Source organism: Lissotriton helveticus, chromosome 5_1 (assembly GCF_964261635.1).
Source record: "Lissotriton helveticus chromosome 5_1, aLisHel1.1, whole genome shotgun sequence".
Lineage (NCBI taxonomy): Eukaryota > Metazoa > Chordata > Amphibia > Caudata > Salamandridae > Lissotriton > Lissotriton helveticus.
In genome coordinates this window covers 1,226,769,005-1,226,789,786 of record NC_136065.1, presented here as the reverse complement: position 1 = coordinate 1,226,789,786, position 20,782 = coordinate 1,226,769,005, and the positions used below count along the sequence as shown (strand labels likewise).

Genomic DNA, 20,782 nt, shown 5'->3' with positions numbered 1-20,782 from the left:
CTCCCTACTGTTATTTATGAACCTTTGTCGCCGAGCAGACATGTTCACACAAAGGGCCACCCATTTTCTTTAAAATAACTCCTGAGAGTTTCTTGATTCTTTCTCTCTCACTTTTTTTGCTTTAAAAAAACAGGCTTACAAATGCAGGCAAACAGACAAACATAAGCAGACACACAAAAGATTTCGGTATGTTAAAAGCCATGTTATACTCTTCAATATGGCTTTTTTAATTGCCACTGCCAGGGGATTGCCAAAACTGCTAGTTTAGACAAAACGTAGTGCATATTAAGCCCAGACTCTAGTGTGCCCATTTGCAAGGCCCCCTGCCGTGCTGGAGCCCCATAATAATTTTCGTAACAAACATTTTAAATGTCAGCAGCAGGAGAATATTAAATTATCTCTTTAGAGCTGTCAGAACGATGGACCGAGGAGCTGCTGGCCTGGCACCGCGTGGATCTCTAGCTTGTCTCTTCCTCAGGGAGTCAGACAGCGAGCCCTGGTGCAGTGTCTCTGCCTGTGCTCTCTGCTCCCACCATGAGACTCACAATGGCGTGGTGAGTCTGGGGCAGAGGTCAGGAGGAGGTGTGCAGGTGCTGAACCCGGACCCTCTGCAGGTTGCAAGTATCCTAGTGTTAGAGTTCTCTTCTGCTGATATGGTAAATGCTCTGTGTCGCGTAAAATCCAGAACACAAACACATTACCAAACATGGTTGGAAACTAGTGTAAGCCTTTTGTAACCGTTTCCATTCCAAACCAAAGCCATACAGTGTCCTCCAGGAGACCTTTAGCTTTGCTTTAACGTATTCACCACATTTACATTTCTTTTAGGAAGGAGGCAGTCTTTCGCTGCCAGCTCTTCCTCACACAGTATAAATATAGTGCGAGGAGCACAACGTGCAAGTCGCCATCCACCACCACAACAGGCACCAGCGGGCTCTCAGGAAAGAAAAGCTCTTGTGGTGTTTTAACCAGGGCGTAGCCTTTATTTTGCACATTAAATTCCAACTCCATGCATCAGGGGAATTTCATGGGTGCACTGGGGCCGGCTGGCTGGCAGGAAAGGCAACATCCTGCCACAGCCTGGGCATATAAGAAACAGACCTTGAGGCATTTGGCGTTAGGAAGGTGGGCGCCTCAGTGCAGAAAACAGTTAGATTAGCGCTCCAGGGGCCTCTTCGATCGCAAAGACAATGCGATCGAAGAGGCCCCTGGAGCGTCAATCTAACTGTAGGGTTGGGCATTAACACTCACATCAAGAGAAAGGACGTGTGAAATTCCGCCGCCGTATACCCTGCACTGACTTTCTTTCACTACCTTAAGTGCTGCGCTTTGAAAAGCACACGCGCGCACACTAGCAGGTAAAATGAATCTCCACCCATCTCTGTCAAGCACAGCATGACGGCGAGCATCGGACATTATTTAAAAGAGCCCTGCTGAATAGCTCAGCTGGGGCTCTGATGGGCGGGAGGGGGCTGCAGAAGCGGCGACTCGGCTGCCAGTGACATGTCCCACTCCGGCCCACCAGCACAGCCATGAGCAGACCTTTTCATGAGTACCGGTACTCTCCTCGGGCAGTAGAGAAGTGCCGGTACTCAAAGTGATAAATTTAGGAAGTGCCGGTACTCAGTACCGGTGAGTACCGGCCCATTTAAAGCACTGGTTTCTAAGCTAAATACAGCAGCGAACTGCTCTTTCTTTCTCCGCGTTGTTAATTCTTTTAAACTTGAGACAACAGATACGGAGAGGGCGTTGTTATCGACTAGTTGTCCTTCAATACACAGAGTGTTGCTTTCACTCTCATATTTAAGACATCCTGGTTAGTTGAATAATCGGATGAAATACATTTATCTACATCAAAGATAGCAGGGAAGAGTTGGAGAGGGTTCCTGCTGACTATAGTGATGAGGGGCCTGTTTGTTTATCAGTCTGAGATTGAGCTTTTGCTCGATAAGGTGTAAAGTTCAAAGGGATACCAATTCAGGAAGTTAAGAGGTACACCAGGTGATTGTTACCCTACGCTCCTCATCCCTTTTTTCACCTTTTTCTAGAGCGGGGCCTCATGTTACCCTGAGCCAGGTTCCAGGAGAGGTGAGGTGTACTCCCTGTACAACACAGGTTAGTACTAAATGGTTATCAAACTATAGTACTTTTTAATACAGAATAGTGACCTAGAAGCTATTTTTGTTGGGATTCACGTAAAATATCTTTGTTTTGTTTCCATAAACAGATAAAACAGACACAGAGGTTTGAAAGATATTTATCATGACACAGTTGTATCCTTTAATTGATTCAGTTACTTTTCACTGTTTTGTCACGCAGTAGCAAACGTTAAGGACTGTGGCCCTGAAGAAAGCTGCGGGATTAGGTTCCCTCAAGGCTGAAACATGTTGGCCGAATATATGCAGTTATTTGTTTAGACTGCATTTTTGCACTGTTCCTGTTGTTTTTACTAAAGGAGTGATCAAGTGATATTAAAGTTTTTGTATTGATTCACTACCCTTTTTTAATCTCACCACACATTTTCTTTGCACTGCACGGGATTCCATTACGATCCTTTCACTCATATGGTGTTCACTGCATCTGGAGATAAGACCCAGACAAGTTTAGGTTATGGCTTAGTCCCAATGATCATGGGACACACCATTCCTTTTTGGATGGCCAAATGAGAATACATGATCTACATCTGACGTTGATGGACATCCTACTCTTCTCTGTATGGGTCTAATCTATATTTGAAGTGAATCCCTCTGCATAGGTCATTTTTTGTAAATACCCCGTAAACTCTTTTGTTACACAGCACTGGCAAACGTCCACTAACTTGTTGAGCAGTCTTTTTGTTAGTTTGTTCTCTGGAGCGTATTAGGCCCAGCTTTAGACCCCCAGTGTGTGCTTTTTTGTTTCTTGCATTTACTGGTTGGGGGACTCCACCCTGGGTAGGTCTTTAAACATTTTCCCTCTGACCCTTCCTCTCCGTTGTGTTTACTATGCAGCTGGTGTTAGACAATTCAGGAGGCAGAACAAATCGAAGAGATGTTATAAATATATGATAATCATTATACACTCAATGATAATACCTCTCTCGTTAAGGACACAATGTATGCCATATTCTACGAAATTGTATGCCTTTGTCTCCTTTTTCTAGTACAAACCTTGTTTCCCACACAAGTCTTTTGTACATTTTGTCGCAGACTGGTCAATGAAGAAAATGCTGTAAAGAGAGACTTAAAGTGCAATAGTCAGACTAGAAGCTGTGCAGGTCCTCTTTAGTCTGTGTACACTTTTTGTAAATTCACATTTCACGCTAAGTTTTGCGCTTTCCCTCGGACGTCTCACCTGAACATCGATTTTAATGAGTGCAATATCCAACTTCTCATCCACGTCCTTGATTTTGGCCTCGTGCGTGCTGCCATCCTTCAGTTCCACCTTCACCCGGTTCTTGTTGGCCACTACATGGGCGTTGGTCACGATCAGGCCATCCTCGGAGACGATAAACCCAGAGCCACTAGCCACCGGCACGTCCCTTTTTGGGAAAGGGAAGGACAATGACCACCTGAGGGGCAGAGGAGAGCCACGGTTCAGAGTAAGAGTCACCATACATATATAAGTGTACATGTTATTGTAGCACTGTGTTTTCCTAGCATGAGAATGTTTTTCACTTCTATCTCTAAATGACAAAAAAGCAAGCCAAAGCTTCTAATGGAACCTGAAGATTTTTAAAACACTTTGGATGTGAAATATGCTGGAGCTACAGCAAGTAAATGTAACCAGCAGGCCTGTTTAAAACAAATATTGTCCCTAAATGGTTTCCAGCAGAAGGTCTTAGAGGCCAGACACACTGGGTTGGTTGTGTTACAGGCCAGCCGTATTTTCAGGTGCTGTTTTTGCAGTGTCTGGAGTGAACTGGTGTTAGACCTGACAGGCTTAAGGTGATCTTCTCCCAAACTTTTTGCCTTACTCCTCCATTTTTGCTGACCAATTTTTGTGACCTAGGGACTCTGTGCAATTTATGACTACCAACCATTCCTAAAGTTCTCTCTCATTTCAACATGGTAAAATTGACGTACACCCAATTGACACATTTAATTTACTTGTAAGTCCCTGGCAAAGTGGTACTACGTGTGCCCAGGACCTGTAAATTAAATGCTACTAGTTGGCCTGAAGCACTGACGGTGCCACCCACTTAAGCAGTCTTTAAAACATGTCTCAGGCCTGCCATTGCAGATTGGGTGTTCAGTTTAAACTGCCATTTCAACCTGGCAAAATAAGTATTTTGCCTGGCCTACACCATGGTTTTTATTACATATAAGTTACGCCTATGGTAGGCTCTAAACAACCCAGACGGCAGGGTGCTCTGTATTTAAAAAGCTGGATATGTACTTTCAACTTTTAAATGTACTGGTAATGAAAAACAATTAAATTCATTTTTCACTACTGCAAGCCATACCTCTACCATAGAATAACATTGGGTTAACTTATTACATTTATAAGTGATCACTTTCAATTTTGAGGAGGTAAATGGTCAAGTTTGGTGTCTAATGATTTGTATATTAAAGCACTTTTTAATGGAAAAGTCAGAATTTAAGTCGTAGTTCTAAAAACGCCACTTCCAGAGGGTTGCTAAACATACACAGGGCAACCCAGCATCCCCCCAGGGAACTGGGTACATCAGTTGCAACTAACAATTTTTTTATTTTATTTTATTATTATTATTTTTATTTATTTTACAGAGTTTTATATAGCGCAAATTTGACCCGAATCGGGTATCAGAGCGCTTTACATAGCACCAGTTGCATTACATGAAGACACATTCATTTTCGTTAGACACGGGGCGATTAAGAGATTTGCCCAGATTCACAGGATGTTCAGTGTCATTGAAGAGACTTGAACCCAGTTCCCCAAATTCGAAGTCAACTGCCCTAGCCATTAGGCCAGCTCCAGTGCCAAAAAAAAAAAAATTCTGTCCTTGTGTAACTGGTACTCATGCTGAGTTCATGCTAAATAAAGTTGCCAAAAGAAAACTGAGTGCAGATACCTGGAAGCAGGGTTGGGACATTCTGCATGTGCAGGGATAGCAAACAGGTCTACTTGTAGGATGCTCCAAAGGTGGACGTACAGATGAAGGACTTCTAGGTGGAATTCCCACTCACGGACTGGATGTACCCTGCTGAGCAACTCTGCTATGTCATTGTGAACTCCCAAACGTTCTCAGCTAAAAGTCAGATGTTGTGGCGGATCACTCAATACACACTAGTGCTGAGGGGAGTGTTTACCTCCCCCCACTTCGGCAAGTATTCACTGCAATAATATTACCTGTCTTAAGGAGAACTTCTTTCCCCAAACAACCAAGGAACCAATGTTCCTGGAGGATTTTTTTAGAATTTCTTTAAAGTTGGTCATAGGATCAAACAGTGTTAACAAAAAACACATAAATTCACGTTAGAGAAAGCGCTTTGTTGTATATAGATTGTATTACATAGAACCACATATTTAAAGCATTCCATAGAAAATAAAGTAATGCTATCAACACCGATACCCCTCAAGAATAAGATCCCACATAGACAAAGTTCATGTGGAGTTAAATCCAGGATCTTGGAGAGGTATAGACTCCTCTTAACTTGCGAAGGTTCATAATCCATATGAAAGAATCCAATGTTTTATCGTATTATTAAGGACTCAAGCAGCATATAATACCATATGCTGCAGTCACCCGCTAAGAGCCCCAACAAACGTATTTTGTGACTCTAAGTGGATGACTGCAGTGTCCTATATTCTTCATTTTGCTGATCATGGCCTATTGATTTGAGACGTGTTTATGATGTATCTTTCCCTCTCTGGTTTATATTTGTTTTCAACACTTAGTCCTGATGATGGTCTCGCTGACTCTTTGGCAGCTAGAGACCGAAACATTGATGGTTCCTCCTTCTTAACCTTAGGTATGGTTTATGTGTGGTTTGGGTCGATAATATTCAAAAGATTGGATGCTTTCATTTGAATTATGAACCTTCGCAAGTTAACAAGATGTTAAAGAAATCCTTCATAACATTGTTACTTCTAGACAGTTGGCATTTTCTTGTCCCAACCATTTGGTGTCTGCTGCTTGTATCTTGGGTCATATTTGTAGGTTCAGCTGGCAGTTGGTCTTTGTGTATTGCTCCCAGACAGCGAGACAAAGGGAAAATAGATGTTGGAAGGATGAGTCATCTCTGACTTGATGGAGGAGCTGGTCACCTACCACACTGCACTACCTGAGCACACTCCCAAAGGGTCTGCCACTAGTCTATTGTGACTTCAGACAATCTGGGACCAGGGCAAGGAGGCACGAATTTCCAAACACCTCGGGGTGGGAACCTCCAGAACCTTCTTCTACTTCAAAGTGGGCACCAGGTATAAATGCTGGACCCTCAGACCCAACTCTTTGGTACACCTCTGGAGCTGTGAAAGATTCAGAAGACTGCCATGCTAATCTGCTGGAAGGACTGGTACTCTGATGCCCTACTACCTGAATGAAGGACTTGACCTGCATCTTGATCCCAGGACCAGCAGAGTGACCTCAAGGGCAAGTTGGCTGGCCTCCTCATCAGAAGACTCAGGGACAGAACAGGCTCCAACCACCTTCAACCCAGCACCTGGACTCAGTCTGCTGGGAGTCTTGTTCCCCTAAATGGTGCCACCCTAGTCCTGAAGGTGCTCTGCCAGCTCAGCTGTGAACAGAACTGACACAGCGCGATGCATCTCCTCACAGCCCCGCTCCGGCACCGCCAGTAAGTGACACATCCCCGACACAGACCTTAACATAGCAGCCCACAGTCTCCCCAAAACTGCCACTGCGAGACACATCCAGAAGCAGGCCTTAACATCAGAAGCCCCTCATCGACGGCATCCTTAATGACGAGACAGGGCTCTGAATCTGATGCCCCGCAAATTCTTGTACGATGCGTCCGAGATGCGGGATCTTGCACCGTCCCGCAACCAGGATTTCAGATATTCTTGTTCAGCGGGCGTAACTTGGTCCCTGTACCCGGCCTGTACTCCATCGCGGTCAGACTGAACTTGAGGCTTTGTCCCGGTCCAGCGCAACCAGATAATCACAATTGTGATTCTTAAATCTTGGGTGGGTGTTGGATTGGGGGTTTTATCTAGTTCTAAAAATGGAAATTATTATCTCTCTGCTTAAATTGTGTTGAATTACTCTTCTAATGATATGTCAAAACATGCCTAGGATGCTCAGCTTATCTCTTGACAAGTTTCTTTGTATTACATAGGTGATATGGATATGCTTTGTATGCAATGGGGGGGGAGATAAATCATAAAAGACTGTTTCGATTGCACGTACCTGTCAATATCATGATCGAATTTGCAGTCGATAATAAAGAGTGTTAAAAAAAAGTGATTCTTAAATCTTTTAAATTGCATATCTTCGGTTCTACTAACTGGATTTTTTGTCATTTTGGTGTCAATAATTTATTACATTTTACACTATTTTCTAAATTGGTGTGGTATTTCTCGTGTTGTATTTTCACGTTATTACTTTGAAGTACTACATAAATTCTTTACACATTGCCTAATAAGTTACCCCTGACTGCTTTTATGCCAAGCAACCAGAGGATTGAGCACATTAATTTGGGGTTTGCTTGTGTTCCACCCTGATAGAGGTTGTGGTTGCTGCTTGAGTAAGATGTGACCTCCATCAACCAGTAACCATTTCCAACACCTGGTCATTTCTTAGTTCAGTGTTAGATGGATCAATAGGACTCAGACCAAGGGATCAGGTTGCAAGGATTTTAAAAAATCTTTCCGCATATATAGTCTTGAGACAAGATCCCTTCTGAAAATACTAGGGACCAGCTCTGAATATTAAAATGGAAGCATGCAGCAGACAGAAGACCCCCATCTCTGCATGTGCAGGATGCCAGTATTACAACCAACGCCCTTAAAGGGAGGAAGCTGCAATGCCAGGAAAAATTCCACATCACAAAATTGCAAAAATGATATTGAGGAAGAATGGCCTGGTCTGTAGGGTTACTTTCTAGTCATCCCATTCGCACACACTAGCAGCTTTCTCTTACAGACAGTTTCTACTGTATGAATGGCTACCACAGGAAGGCAGGCAGTCGTTAAATTTTCAAGGCTTTCTGACCACCGAAGCGGTCACAAGGCTTTTGTACATTTAATTGAGACTTGCATGAAAGGGGCACCAGTGCCTCTTTGTCGAGCCCTTGCGTTTTGCAAGGAGTCACAACATCAGAAATGTTGACATTGTGCATCATAAAGACATTTCTGGCTTAAAATATCATTTTAATGCATTGCAATTTGGGTTTGCACCTGTGCAAACGCTGAAACAGAGCAGAACAGTAATTAGAATAGTGAAAAGCATTTCAAACATTGGGCCCTAGATCTTTCTTGCTTAGCCCAGACTAATCTAATCTAGTTTTTTTTATTTGATTTTTGGAGTTTTATAAAGCGTGAACATGACCCAAGGGTATCAGAGCACTCTACAAATTAATGATATACATAAACACAGAGCTGAAATCAGAAAAAATCGTGTCTACCAAAACCATATACCAAATTCAGTAAGATTAGTTATGAAGTCGCAGAGTAATTTAAAAAAAAAACCTCCATGTGTTTATAAGTCATTGGAAAGGCTTCGTCCGTACCATTCCAGGTACCCAGTGGGCAATGTTTGCGTGGGTTCTACTGGAATGGGGGTGTTTCTGCCCTATATTAATATTATTGTTATTTTGCTGGCACTGTGCCCAGTGGACAGGCTCACCCTAATTTTAAGCGCTGCATTTTGTAAGAACTAAAGCTTGTTAGTGAGATAAAAAGAAAATCTGGCCTAAAGCGTACATGTATGAGTTAACAACTTCAAACCACTATTGCCACATCTTCTGGGAAAAGGAAAAAGTACTTTTTAAAGCTAAGTTTGTCCAAATTAATTCATTCAAGTCACCAATTTACATAAATGTTGTCCTCCACTCATGAGGTTCACATAGTGTGAACCAAAGGCTCACGAGAAAGTGGGAATGAGGAATACATTTTGAAATGACAGTGAGTTGGAAATTCAAGGACTGCTTTAAACCTAAAACAGGAGAAATGCCTTAAAGAGAAACAACTTTTGACCACTCCAACTGATGCCACAAACCTGTAAAAGGTTACACTAAACGTGCTGGGGCAAAACATCTATATGGGTCAGACGTCCATTTGGTTGTCAGTGGAAGATTTTGGCCGACAGTGCCATTCAAAACATGAGAGTCCATCCAACTCTAAACAGGGAAGGCGGACTCTCAGTTTAGCGTGCAGGGTACGCCACCATGTTTGTGGCAGAATACCCTCTCCGTTAAACTCTCAGTGAGGGCTGTAATGCCAGAAACTTCACAGAAGTCTGCAGCAGCAGACCATGGCTGATGTTCACCCATAGTTCCAATGGTGAGAGCATTTACAAATCAGGAAGGAAATAAACTGGGCATCCATAGTCAGTCCTGGGAGTCCATGACGGGTGCGATGGGTCATCAACAGATGAGCTGCAGCGGTAATATGGCGCCAATTCTGTTATTCAGGTTTTCGGCAGTCTTAAAAGCGTTTTTCAAACGTTAACCTCCGTGGAAGCTATCTATGAAACTCTCAAAATGTTTAACTTCCAAGGTACTATTGTATACATAGGTGACAGCAGCTACTGCACCCAGTTAGTGCACCAAAGTAGACATTGCACTCACTGGTGTTAAAACGTTTTAATTGTACAGTCCAACAGTCCAAGACCCATTTAAAGAGATAGTCTACCATCAGGTCAAAGCAGGTTGTGTGCGTCTTCCCCAAAACCTTCACAGATTTGTGCATGCACCCGCTATACCTAGAAACTAGTCTAGGAACCATTAGTTCAGGAACCAGCCCTTTGGAAGGTTGGAATCTCTAGAAACCACTTAAGCAGGTGTATTGCTGTAAAAATAAATTCCAGGTAAATAGGGTGCCTGCATGATCAGCCTCTATTTGAGCAGCATGTAGTTCAAGCCTGTTTGTGATCTCAGTTTCGGAATTACATTACAAGATTTAGTGTTGATCTTTGTGATATTGGGTTTTCTGCAGTATTTCCTGGAGACCTTTTTCCCCAGTTTTAATAGCGCAAGCAGGTAAGGAGGAAACATAGATGGCGGAACTGGCCTATAGGAGAATCAAGAAATGTTGCTAAGAATTGGTCCTTCTGGACGAAAAGGGGAGAGTCAATTGCTTGGCAGAATTTATTTAGAGGTAAGAGAGAACATTACAGGTAGGAGGCAAAAATCCAAGATGGAAGGTCATTATAGAAGATAGCAGGAATCACAGAGTTGTAAAAGGTGATCTTCAGATATAGGAGGCTCTTTTCAGTAACAGACTCTGGGAGAGATACGAGCTAACTGGTAAGGGGGTAAATGTGATCATCAAATGTCTAAGGCAGTTTCCAGAGGTAAAAGCAGGTCACTAATAGTAGCAGAGCTAGTCATGCGTAGAAGGTCATCTTTAAGGATAGGAGGAAATAATCGTGAAATAAATGTATTATTACAGACAAAATGCAAATGTCCAGGGCAGAACATGATTGTCAAGGGTAGAAGGCAATAGTCAGGGTAGCCGGTCATCTTTAGACGGAGGAGTCAATAATTCAGTGTAAAAAGCAGTCATCAGAGGCAGGATGCAAACGTAAGAGGTCAAAGGTAGTCGTCAATAGGAGGCAATGGGGATTGAGTGGCATCATCAAAGTCAGAAGGAAATTGTCATGTGTAGAGGATCATCTGAAAGGAAAGAGCCAATATCCCATGGTAAAGGGTGAGTGCAAAAAGCTGAAGGGTCTGAGTAGACTAATGAGGCAATACTTACGTGCGGAAGAGTTCAATGTGGACCACTGCGGGGGCAATCTTCTCCACTACATCAGCAATGAAGTTATATTTATGTCGAAGACTGTTAGGATCGTCCTGGCCTGGGAACGGAAGCAGAAAACAGCAAGAATTACTCTTTATCTCTACGTCTTAATGAGCCTGTGGAATGAAACACAAGGGCGTGAGCTGCGTCTTCCAGTACAAAGTCCTGAAACCAGCCGTTCTTATAAGCAGCAGATGGAGCAGCCATGATCTTGCAAACTAGACTAAGAATTAGGGGGCACAAATTATAACAGTATTAATGTTGCACTGAGTATTACTGACCTCTACTTTTGAAGGCTGCAAAAAGGGGTGTTGCTTGCTATTCATCCAATTTACCGGAAATAAATGATTGAGTGTATTCGATGTAGCATAGACAATGCACCAAATATGGGACAAATGCTTTTTTATGCCTTCTTGTGTAGGTGGGAATAAAGCAAAAGGCTTACTTCCATTCGATTTTACATACACTCTTGGCACTAGACCACAAACTAAATTCTATGAGCGATGTTTGAGGGACAATAGCTTGTTTATAAGGCATTTTAATCTAGTAGTTTTCTCGACTCTCAACAATGGAAGGATGAAAGGACGAGCTGGTCTTTTGCAGATGATAACTTGTTTCCAGCAAATCACAGTAAGAGCAAAAATGCAATGTGATTAGCCATCTTTGTAGCCAACAAAGAATAGAATATATAAACATTTTCTTGAAGTCTTACAACGTGTAAATGAAACAAAATATGAAACATATTTGTTCCGGCTGATATTCGAATGTTAAATTCTGGTCCAGACTGCCCTCACTTAAACATTTTGGTTGCATGGCCAAATTTGTACGATCACTCACCTTTGGGCATCATCAGAATGGCACCACCGCTCAATAAGGCTTGGACAAGTTCATGTTTGCCCATCACTCAGTAATCATTAGCACATGTTCAGATTGCTCTGAACCGCACCTGACAGTCTGATGACTCAGGCATTCCCAGTGGTGCACTCATCCATCGCAAGTGCCAGGGATCCAGACTCCCGTGAGTGGAAATGTGCACACCAGCCAGCTGCACTGCGGTCCACTTGCACAACCTCTGATTCCAGCTAGGGACAGGGAGAGGCTGGGTGTTTGATAGAGACAGGCTTCGGGCGCCATTGTGCTGCCCTAACTTCTTCTGGCTGTGGAGACCTTGCTATTTCTCCTCCACCCTCCATAGTTCCCCGCAATTGGGGAGCATGAGATGCAGGGGATTGCTGGAAGTGACATCCTGATGCGCCCGGTGGGTTCAAACTACCACCCTTCACTGCTGCTTTAGATCAATTAACTCCTGTCCATCATTTTAAATAAGACAGCTAGGCCCTCATTCCAGCTGTGGCCGAGTGGGGACCCCTGGCGGATACGATACTGCCTTTCCAATTTCAAGTTTTACTGGGTGCATAAACACATCCGGTAAAAACAAACTTGTTTATTAGTGCATATTTCCCTCCTGCTGAAAGCAGGGACACAATGTGCATGGAAATGATCCAGGAATGAGAAAACACATGCAGAATTTAACCTGTACTGCTGGGTCTGACCCCAATATCACCACGTCTAATAACTAGCAGAACGAGGGCAGCAGTGTTTGAGCAGTGTTCTTTTTATTTTTCATTACCCCCACTGTACACTTTCGCTGCTAAGTAGGGGGATCGTGCCAGATCCTGGTCTTGGCTATTTCTGGGCCAGATCTGGCATCCTGCCGACCCAGGGAAACATGCTGAATTTGTCTTGGAGTCAGTTTCTGACGCCAGGGCATAATTAAGCAGTGCCCGCATGTTGTCTGCATTCCAGTCGCAGCAGCAACCTGCAGGTGGCAAGGGGGGATTTCTAGTTTTCACTTGCAGCCGGACCCAAAACAAAGAGATGATTTAAAGGGCTGTCAGCCTCCCTTATGTTCAAGTATAATCATCACGTCACAGGTACTGTACAGAAACGATGATTTAGAGGCAGAATTTTTTACTTTGTTCAACCCACCTATGTAAGAGATCTGCATACACTGTATGAATGCACACATTTATCTGTGTGCAGGAGAAATTACACAAATAATGATTTACATGACATCTACTAGTTAATTTTGTTATTTAAATCCTTTTTGGCACTACTCATCCAAATGTAGGGTGTAAGAGTGCGTTATATCACACAGATGCACAATAAATCATACAACTGTGTACATCAATGTACAGGAAATCATAGAATAACAAACGGTAAATACATAACAAAACAACAATAATGAATTAAACTCATAACTTGCAGTTTGCATGTAACTCCTTGATGCAGGTAAATAGATCTGTGTCCTATATTAGGATTGAAGTTTATGAACTGGAAATACTAAAATGATCTTAGTATCAAAAGCAGCAGCTCACCCACCTATCAACATAAAATACACATCTTTCATCTATATGTTACACAATGTGCTTTGCAGCAGGCACATTAACCCTCTATGGCACTTTAAGAGTCAAAACTGTGACTGGACACAACACAAATTTCTCCCAGGACTGCATTAACCACCAGATGTATCTTATTGCTAATTGCTGGGAAAGCAAAGACCTCTGCAGCAGGTGTCTTAACCTTGCAAGATATTTTAAAATCCTCCTCTTTGGGACCCATTAAGAGAGCAAGAACAGATTTACTGTCACATTTGTCCGTTTTGCCAATTTAATTGCAGGAGGCTTTATTTTACAGAAATATATACCTTGTCTGTCATACTGTGTTTTGCAAGTTGCATTCCTCATGACTCCATCTCCTTTCCTCTGCCACACCTTGACCCTATATGAACTTACACCTTGACCCTAGGCCTGGTTAAAGAGGGTGGGCCAGGTGGGCCAAACCCTCCCAAAACAGCCGTGACCCACCAAAAGCCCATTCACAAGTAGAAAACAATTCCATGTTCTTTTTCCAAATAAAAAATACCACAGAGCAGCCCAGGGCCGGCCTTAGGCATGTGCAAGCTGTGCACCTGCACAGGGCCACCAAACCCCAGGGGCCACCACGCCAATATATATCCTTAATATATTAATCCTCTGAGGATGGATACATATTTGCGTGGTGGCCCCTGGCAGGGATTTGGCGGCCTCCGGCTCTGTTCCACTTCTAAACACCCTGACCCCCTCCCCTCTTTACTGGCCTGCACGCTCCGCCCCGCCCGGACCCCTCTTCCGGGCCGCCTACCTACGCTCCCTGCCCAGGGCCACCATGAGCCTAGAGCCGCCCCTGAGCAGCCTCACTAGCAAAACCTAATTATGGAGCTTTCATGTATAATCCCAATGCGTTTGGCTACCATAAGTGCCTGGGTACAGGGGCGAGGTCACAGGGAGTGATTACTATTACTGTGCAACTGTAAATATAATGTGTAATTGAGATACCCCCACTATTTGAGATTGCAAGCTACCGTGACACTGTAAGTAAGAGTTGAAAACTGTTTTCTGACACAAATAGTGTGAAGGATTTTGCCATCTCAAGAAAAGTAAGTGAAAATGTGAATACAAGCAGGATATATCGCTTTGTATTGGCTTATTTTATTTTATTTCTGATGTGACGCTATTCCTAATTTATGACCGTAGCCACAGTAATTATGTGGCCGGGGAAAACCAAATTACGCTGCCGGATTGACTAAATTATGTGGCAAGAAAAGCCAAATTATGCTGCATAATGCTGCACATTTTCTGAAGACATTACTTCATTATTTTTAGATTTGTATACTTTAACACTGTCTTGACAAAGGTTACACCTCATTAGTACCAGTTTAACATCATATTACAGCAATAGGCAACTGAAAAGTGATTAGTCAGTCTTTGTGAATGGTCTTCCACTGTGCATCAACATGTGTCACTGCGTTTTAGGAACTTTTGATCCATTTGAGCTAGAAAATATTTTTTTTTAAATCTGCAAATTATGCAGTAGATGATGGATTATGTGACAAATGTAGCAAATCCGTAATCATGCGGAATACCCTGCAAAATCATAATTGCGTAATGCTAGTGGCCCTGCTTATGGCACTATATTGATTTTAAAAGAACACTGACATAAGCAACATTTTGACTCTTCTTAAGTTAAAATACTTGTAAAATTTCACTAATACAACGCTGATACGGAATAGGAAGGAGCAGTGCAAGAGTCTATAATGCAACGAAAAGCACTGGCAACAGTTCCATGGCAGCACTGCCATCATGTCCTGCCACTGTCCTGCCTCGTCTCAATCTCCTGAGATGCTCGCAGAAGGTGAAGCTTGCTAATATAATTAGAAGGAACTTAGAGAACAGACACCCGTTTTGAGGCACTGGTGACTGTGCATTTATTCTCTCCCAACAACTTCTCTCATTTTGTCAAATGCACAGACAGAACAGGATTATAGCCAGGGCCACTGGAATTACGCGATTCTGCACCTGCAGCGTTTTACATGTAATTATGGATTTGTCACATTTGCCAAATTTGGAGATTTTAACAAAAAGCCGTCTTAAATGGATCACAAGTTACTAAAAACTCTGGGGCATATTCTCAAGAACGTGTGATAACCATCGCAAAAGTAACTTAACGCAACTTCCAAAATAGCAGTCTATCGTGGGAAAAGTACACCTTGTTAACCAAGCATTCTCAACACGGTGGTACCATGCGATAGTCCCCAGATAACACGTCAAATGTACGCATTAAAATCAATGCCATGCCACAAAAATGTGAAACGGGAACGGATACAATCTTGTGATGAGGCCAATCGCGGTACAAAAACCAGCAAAAACCAGCAACAGGCCTGCAAATCCCACGCATCTGGGGGAAAATGCACTATAAAAACTACAGAAACAACACACCAGAAACAATCCAAAACGTGTATTGTTCTGCCGTTCAAATCATCAAAATTGTTAAGGTCGGGTTAGACAGAACCTGGCAGTCGGTAGCGTATGCAGCTCACACACGTACAAGACCATCTCATAAGTTTACTACTTTTTTTGTATTCACAACCTATTAATGTAAGTATGTTACTACTAAAAAGAAACCAGTAGAAATTCCAACAGTACACATGGCCAACCGGTGGTACTGAAACTCCTTCCCACAGAAAATAATGGAGGTAGCAGTGCCAGTGGTTTACCATATGTGGTGCTGGACTTACTAAAAAAGTGTAAGTTACAGTACAAAAGTACAGTTTGTGAATCAGAAAAGTAGTAAACTTATGCATAAGTGTGGTTTGTGAATCAGGCTCACAGTGTTTCCTGGCTATTTTCAAAGATCCTTATGTGGCTGGCCTCAATGTGCAGCTCAGTCGATGATAAACTAGTGCAAACAGCTGACATATCCTGGTCACAGTCCTCAATACATTGTAGGAATCTTTCTGGCACCTTTGTTCTACTGAATGGGCATAATAAATAAAGCTTTATTAAGAGGACTTTGATTCGAAGAGCCTAAGACAGCTGAGAACTTCATAGTCTTTGACTTATTGGCGAGCATAGTCACACAGACACCCATGTTATTTTATACTGTAGCATCTTACCACATACATGCTCTAGAATTATTTGGGGTTGTATCCTGGTGCCTGAAGGTGCTAAGACATTCTCTTTTTTGTCTATTTTTGTGTTTTCCTTCGGTCCTATAGTGTTGTGCATTGCTGCTGTAATTAAATGTGTGATACTTTAAATATATAGCTCCGACCAGTGCTTTGAATGGACAGGTACTGTCCGGTACTCAGTACTTGCAATTCTATCATTTGAAAGGGGGGAGTATCTGCAGTTCTCTGCAGTGCTGCAATACATTTAATGGTGGAGTACTGGCACTTCTCAGGAGCAAACAGGTACTCTAGATAGTGAATACGAGCACTTTTATATTCTCATTTAAAGTACTGGCTCTGACTGAAGTCAGATTTCTTGAGTTGCATCTTGAAACCGATGTCTCCATGTCTAATCTCTAGAAGAATGAGGGCTGCAGTGTTTGAGCAATGCTCTTTTCCTTACCCCCACTGTACACCTACACTGCTAAGTAGGGGGATTGTGCCAGATTCTGATCCTGGTCATGCCTTGCTGCACCGTGGTCGCATTTGCTGCTACACGAGTTACCCGCCAAACAAATAAACGAAAGTGGTTTCAATACCTTCTAAGAATAGAAGAAGATCGGATGTTGGCTTTACCCTTCTGCGATTGTCCACTCAATTAAAAGAGTGACAGATCAGCTACTTGTACATATCGTCACATTTTGTCAAGGATTGGACTCTTTGCCCCTTGTGTTGTTCACAGAAGGTTCTATATCCTGCATAAAATCGACTGTCCTGAAGATGGTCTCATAGATTGAAACGAAAGAGACCGAAACGTCGACAATCTCGTCAACTCCATAAAAAAGTCACCTTCTTTAAGCAATAATTATTGACTTTGAAGATAATATCTGCTTACTAAATTTCTGGAGCTGATGTTTTAGTTATACACTGTGTGCCTAAATTCAGATGTACATCTTTGTCATAACTACTGTTGCTGGTATCAACTGTGTTTAAACTGTACCCTTCTCAATTTTTCAAGTGCTGGTTAAAATCATATAAAATTTATTTTTATAACTAGACACTCTCTGTGTTTTGTGTACTCTCTTCTTTTTTCTTCCCCTTTTTTCCCCTTTTCTATCTACTGTAATTGAATTACTTGTGTTTGTCCAGTTGGACACATTTGAGTCCGATTACCTTAACTGACTTTTGATTTTTGTTAAAATCACCTAAACAATTTTAGATAGGCAGTAAAATCCCTTGTAGACACTTTCACTTTGATTTAATTTACTGCCCAAGCCTACAAGGGTATATTGGGTTTACCATTCTTTAAAAAAAAGATCCTGGTCATGGCAGCTATTTCTGGGCCAGATCTGGCATCCTGCCGACCCAGGGAAACATGCTAAATTTGTCTTGGAGTCATATTCTGACGCCAGGGCATAATTACATAGATGTGAGATCGGACGATGTCCAATCTCATCCCTTTAAGGCACACAAATAGATGATTTATTCATCATCTGGACAAACACAGAACAAAAATTATTAACACAACTGACTGAGTTTAACAACACAGACCCACGAATCCAACTCACTTGGGATATGTCAAACACCACAGTGAATTTTTTGGATGTTAAAGTCACAGTAACCCCGCATGGATTCCTCACAGATCTTTATGTCAAACCAACAGACAGGAACAATATGCTGGCATACTCAAGTTTCCATGAACCTAATCTGATTAGAAACTTACCTTTCTCACAGTTGGCCAGAGTTAAAAGAATTACCTCAGAGGAACATACTCTCAAGATCAGACTCAAAGAAACTACTCAGAAATTCATCAATAGAGGGTACCCTCCAACATTGATGGAAAATACAGCAACCAAGATTGCAGAAATGGACAGACCAACACTGTTAACACCCAAAAATAAATCCTCACAAAACCGCATTGTGGCAGTTTCTAAGTTTTCTACAGCAAGCAAAAAATTCAAACAAGCGATCTTGAAACACTGGTCCATACTAAATTTGGAACCTGATTTTAAACAAACATTCAAAGATCCACCACTTTTTGCATTTACCAGAGCTAGGAATATTGGTGAACTCCTGTAAAATAAGACTCCTGGAATTATCACATACACTGGAACCAAACCTTGCCTAAATTGCGGTAACTGCAATAGTATAATACGAGGAAACACAATCAATCATCCTATGAAAGGTCATTCAATAAAACTGAAGGTAAATGCAACGTGCGATACCAGCAACTTGATCTATGGCATAAGATGTCCATGTGGCAAAATGTACATTGGCAAAACAGAACGACGAATTAAAGTGCGACTAACCGAACATAAGTCGAACATAAGACTGAAAAACACCAAGTCAGCACTATCAGCGCACTTTATTGGAGCAAACCATAATATTTCTCAAATGAAGTTCATTGTACTGGAGACAGCCCAGAAAACAGAAGGGAGAGATAACACCAAACACCTCCTGAAAAGAGAGAACTTTTGGATTTACAGACTGTCTACCCAGAAACCGGCTGGTTTAAATGACAGAATTGAACTGGCATGTTACTTGTAAATATTAACCTTATGACTGTACTGTGTTTAGAATGTGCGAGATTCACCCACCATTAGACACTATCTCACTCATATCTTAACTCGCGCTCACTTTAGCTCCACTCATAGAGTACTGATATTATTATCACGACCCTATGTAGGTTCGAATCACTCCAGCATCTAGTTCACATTTTCATCCGTTTTTTTCGGTTTTCGTTTTTTATCATCAGTTTAACATTTTTTTCATCAGTTTAATTGTATTATCCTTAATACACACAATATTCGTCTCTTAGCATTGTATCCCTCTCTTCAAACATTTCTCCGTCAGTTACACTGTTCGGATACACCCCATAGTCTTTTTACCACGTTCATGGTCACGTGATCGGAGGTTCCTCTTTATAGTAAACATCACTGACGGTCGCCGGTTTTCCCGCGACTGACGATTCCATCCTGAAGGAGTATCCTCAACTTACCAGGTTAGTTCACAACAGCGGTAGGGCTGCCGGCCCCCTGAAAACACTTCATGCGTCTAACGCTTGGCAATACACTAACCGCGCATTTTCACATCTTCCCACAGACATCACCGCAACTCTCAAAGGAAAGGCTTGTAAGTGAACTGCAGTTTAACTTTTTCAGTTCAGCCAGTTCGTAAAACCACCCATATCAATGTACACTCTATGTGTAAACGCAATACAACCATTAGCCACAGAATCATGTCATGATACCTGCAAGATTTTGTATATGACATATACATACGAGGTTATATTTGATGTTTATGCATGATCATGTTTTTTCTTTTTAATTTCCACTTCTGTAAGCAGTATTAAATTTTATTTTTCAGTGTCAATTCCCTGATGAAGGGCATGAGAGAAATGCCCGAAATGCATTGGATAACACACAATGACATTGCCTGAAATACATAGGAGTATTATCCAAATGGAAAATGTTACGAAGTTTGAAATAATGAAAGATATATACGCGTATTAAATGAACTATACATTCAACTTACATTGAAGTGGTTTGAAGAATTTTTTCCCTCATGGGAAAGACAATCTAGCTGTGCATCTACCCAATAACTCATTATTGTTCCAAAAGCCAGGGCATAATTAAGCAGTGCCCGCATGTTGTCTGCATTCCAGTCGGAGCAGCAACCTGCAGGTGGCAAGCGGTGTTTCTAGTTTTCACTTGCAGCCGGACCCAAAACAAAGAGATGATTTAAAGGGCTGTCAGCCTCCCTTTTCTTCAAGTATCATCACCACGTCACAGGTACTGTACAGAAACGATGACTTAGAGGCAGAATTTTAACTTTGTTCAACCCACCCATGTAAGAGATGTGCATGCACTGTAAGAATGCACACATTTATCTGTGTGTAGGAGAAACTACACAGATAACGATTTACATGGCACCTACTAATTTATTTTGTTAATTAAATCCTTTTTGGCACTACTCATCCAAATGTAGGGTGTAAGAGTGATTTGTATCACACACAGATGCACAATAAATCATACAACGGTGTACAACAATGTACAGGAAATCATAGAATAACAAAAGATTGATACATAAAACAACAGTAAGGAATTAGACCCATGACTTGCACGTACTTGTTTGTTGGATGAATGCTTGTTTCTGTATGTTTTGTATATTGTTCTGCGGTTCAAATCATCGAAAATGTTTAGACCAGGGTTTCTGGGATCCAGGAATACTCAGTGAGGGTCTGCGAATTCCAATAATGATTCAGTGGGGGTCTCCGGGTTCCCACAATGATTAAATGGGTGTCTACAGAAGTGAAAAGGTTAAGACCTACTGGTCACTGTAAACTATTAGAACCTGTCAGTAGGTAGACCGTAGAGTATGCAGCTCACACCCGTACAAGACCATCCC

General features: G+C 42.0%; 1 protein-coding gene across 1 annotated transcript in view; it reads right to left on the bottom strand.

Moving 5' to 3' along the window:
* Nucleotides 1–20,782, bottom strand: part of HTRA1 (HtrA serine peptidase 1) — a 325,350-nt gene that overhangs the window by 199,242 nt on the left and 105,326 nt on the right. Inside the window, exons 2-3 of the mRNA XM_078643951.1 lie at nucleotides 10,846–10,945; nucleotides 3,334–3,550 (exon numbers count right to left, since the gene is read on the bottom strand). Coding sequence (XP_078500077.1) covers nucleotides 3,334–3,550; nucleotides 10,846–10,945 — 317 coding nt within the window. The remainder of the gene's footprint in view (nucleotides 1–3,333; nucleotides 3,551–10,845; nucleotides 10,946–20,782) is intronic.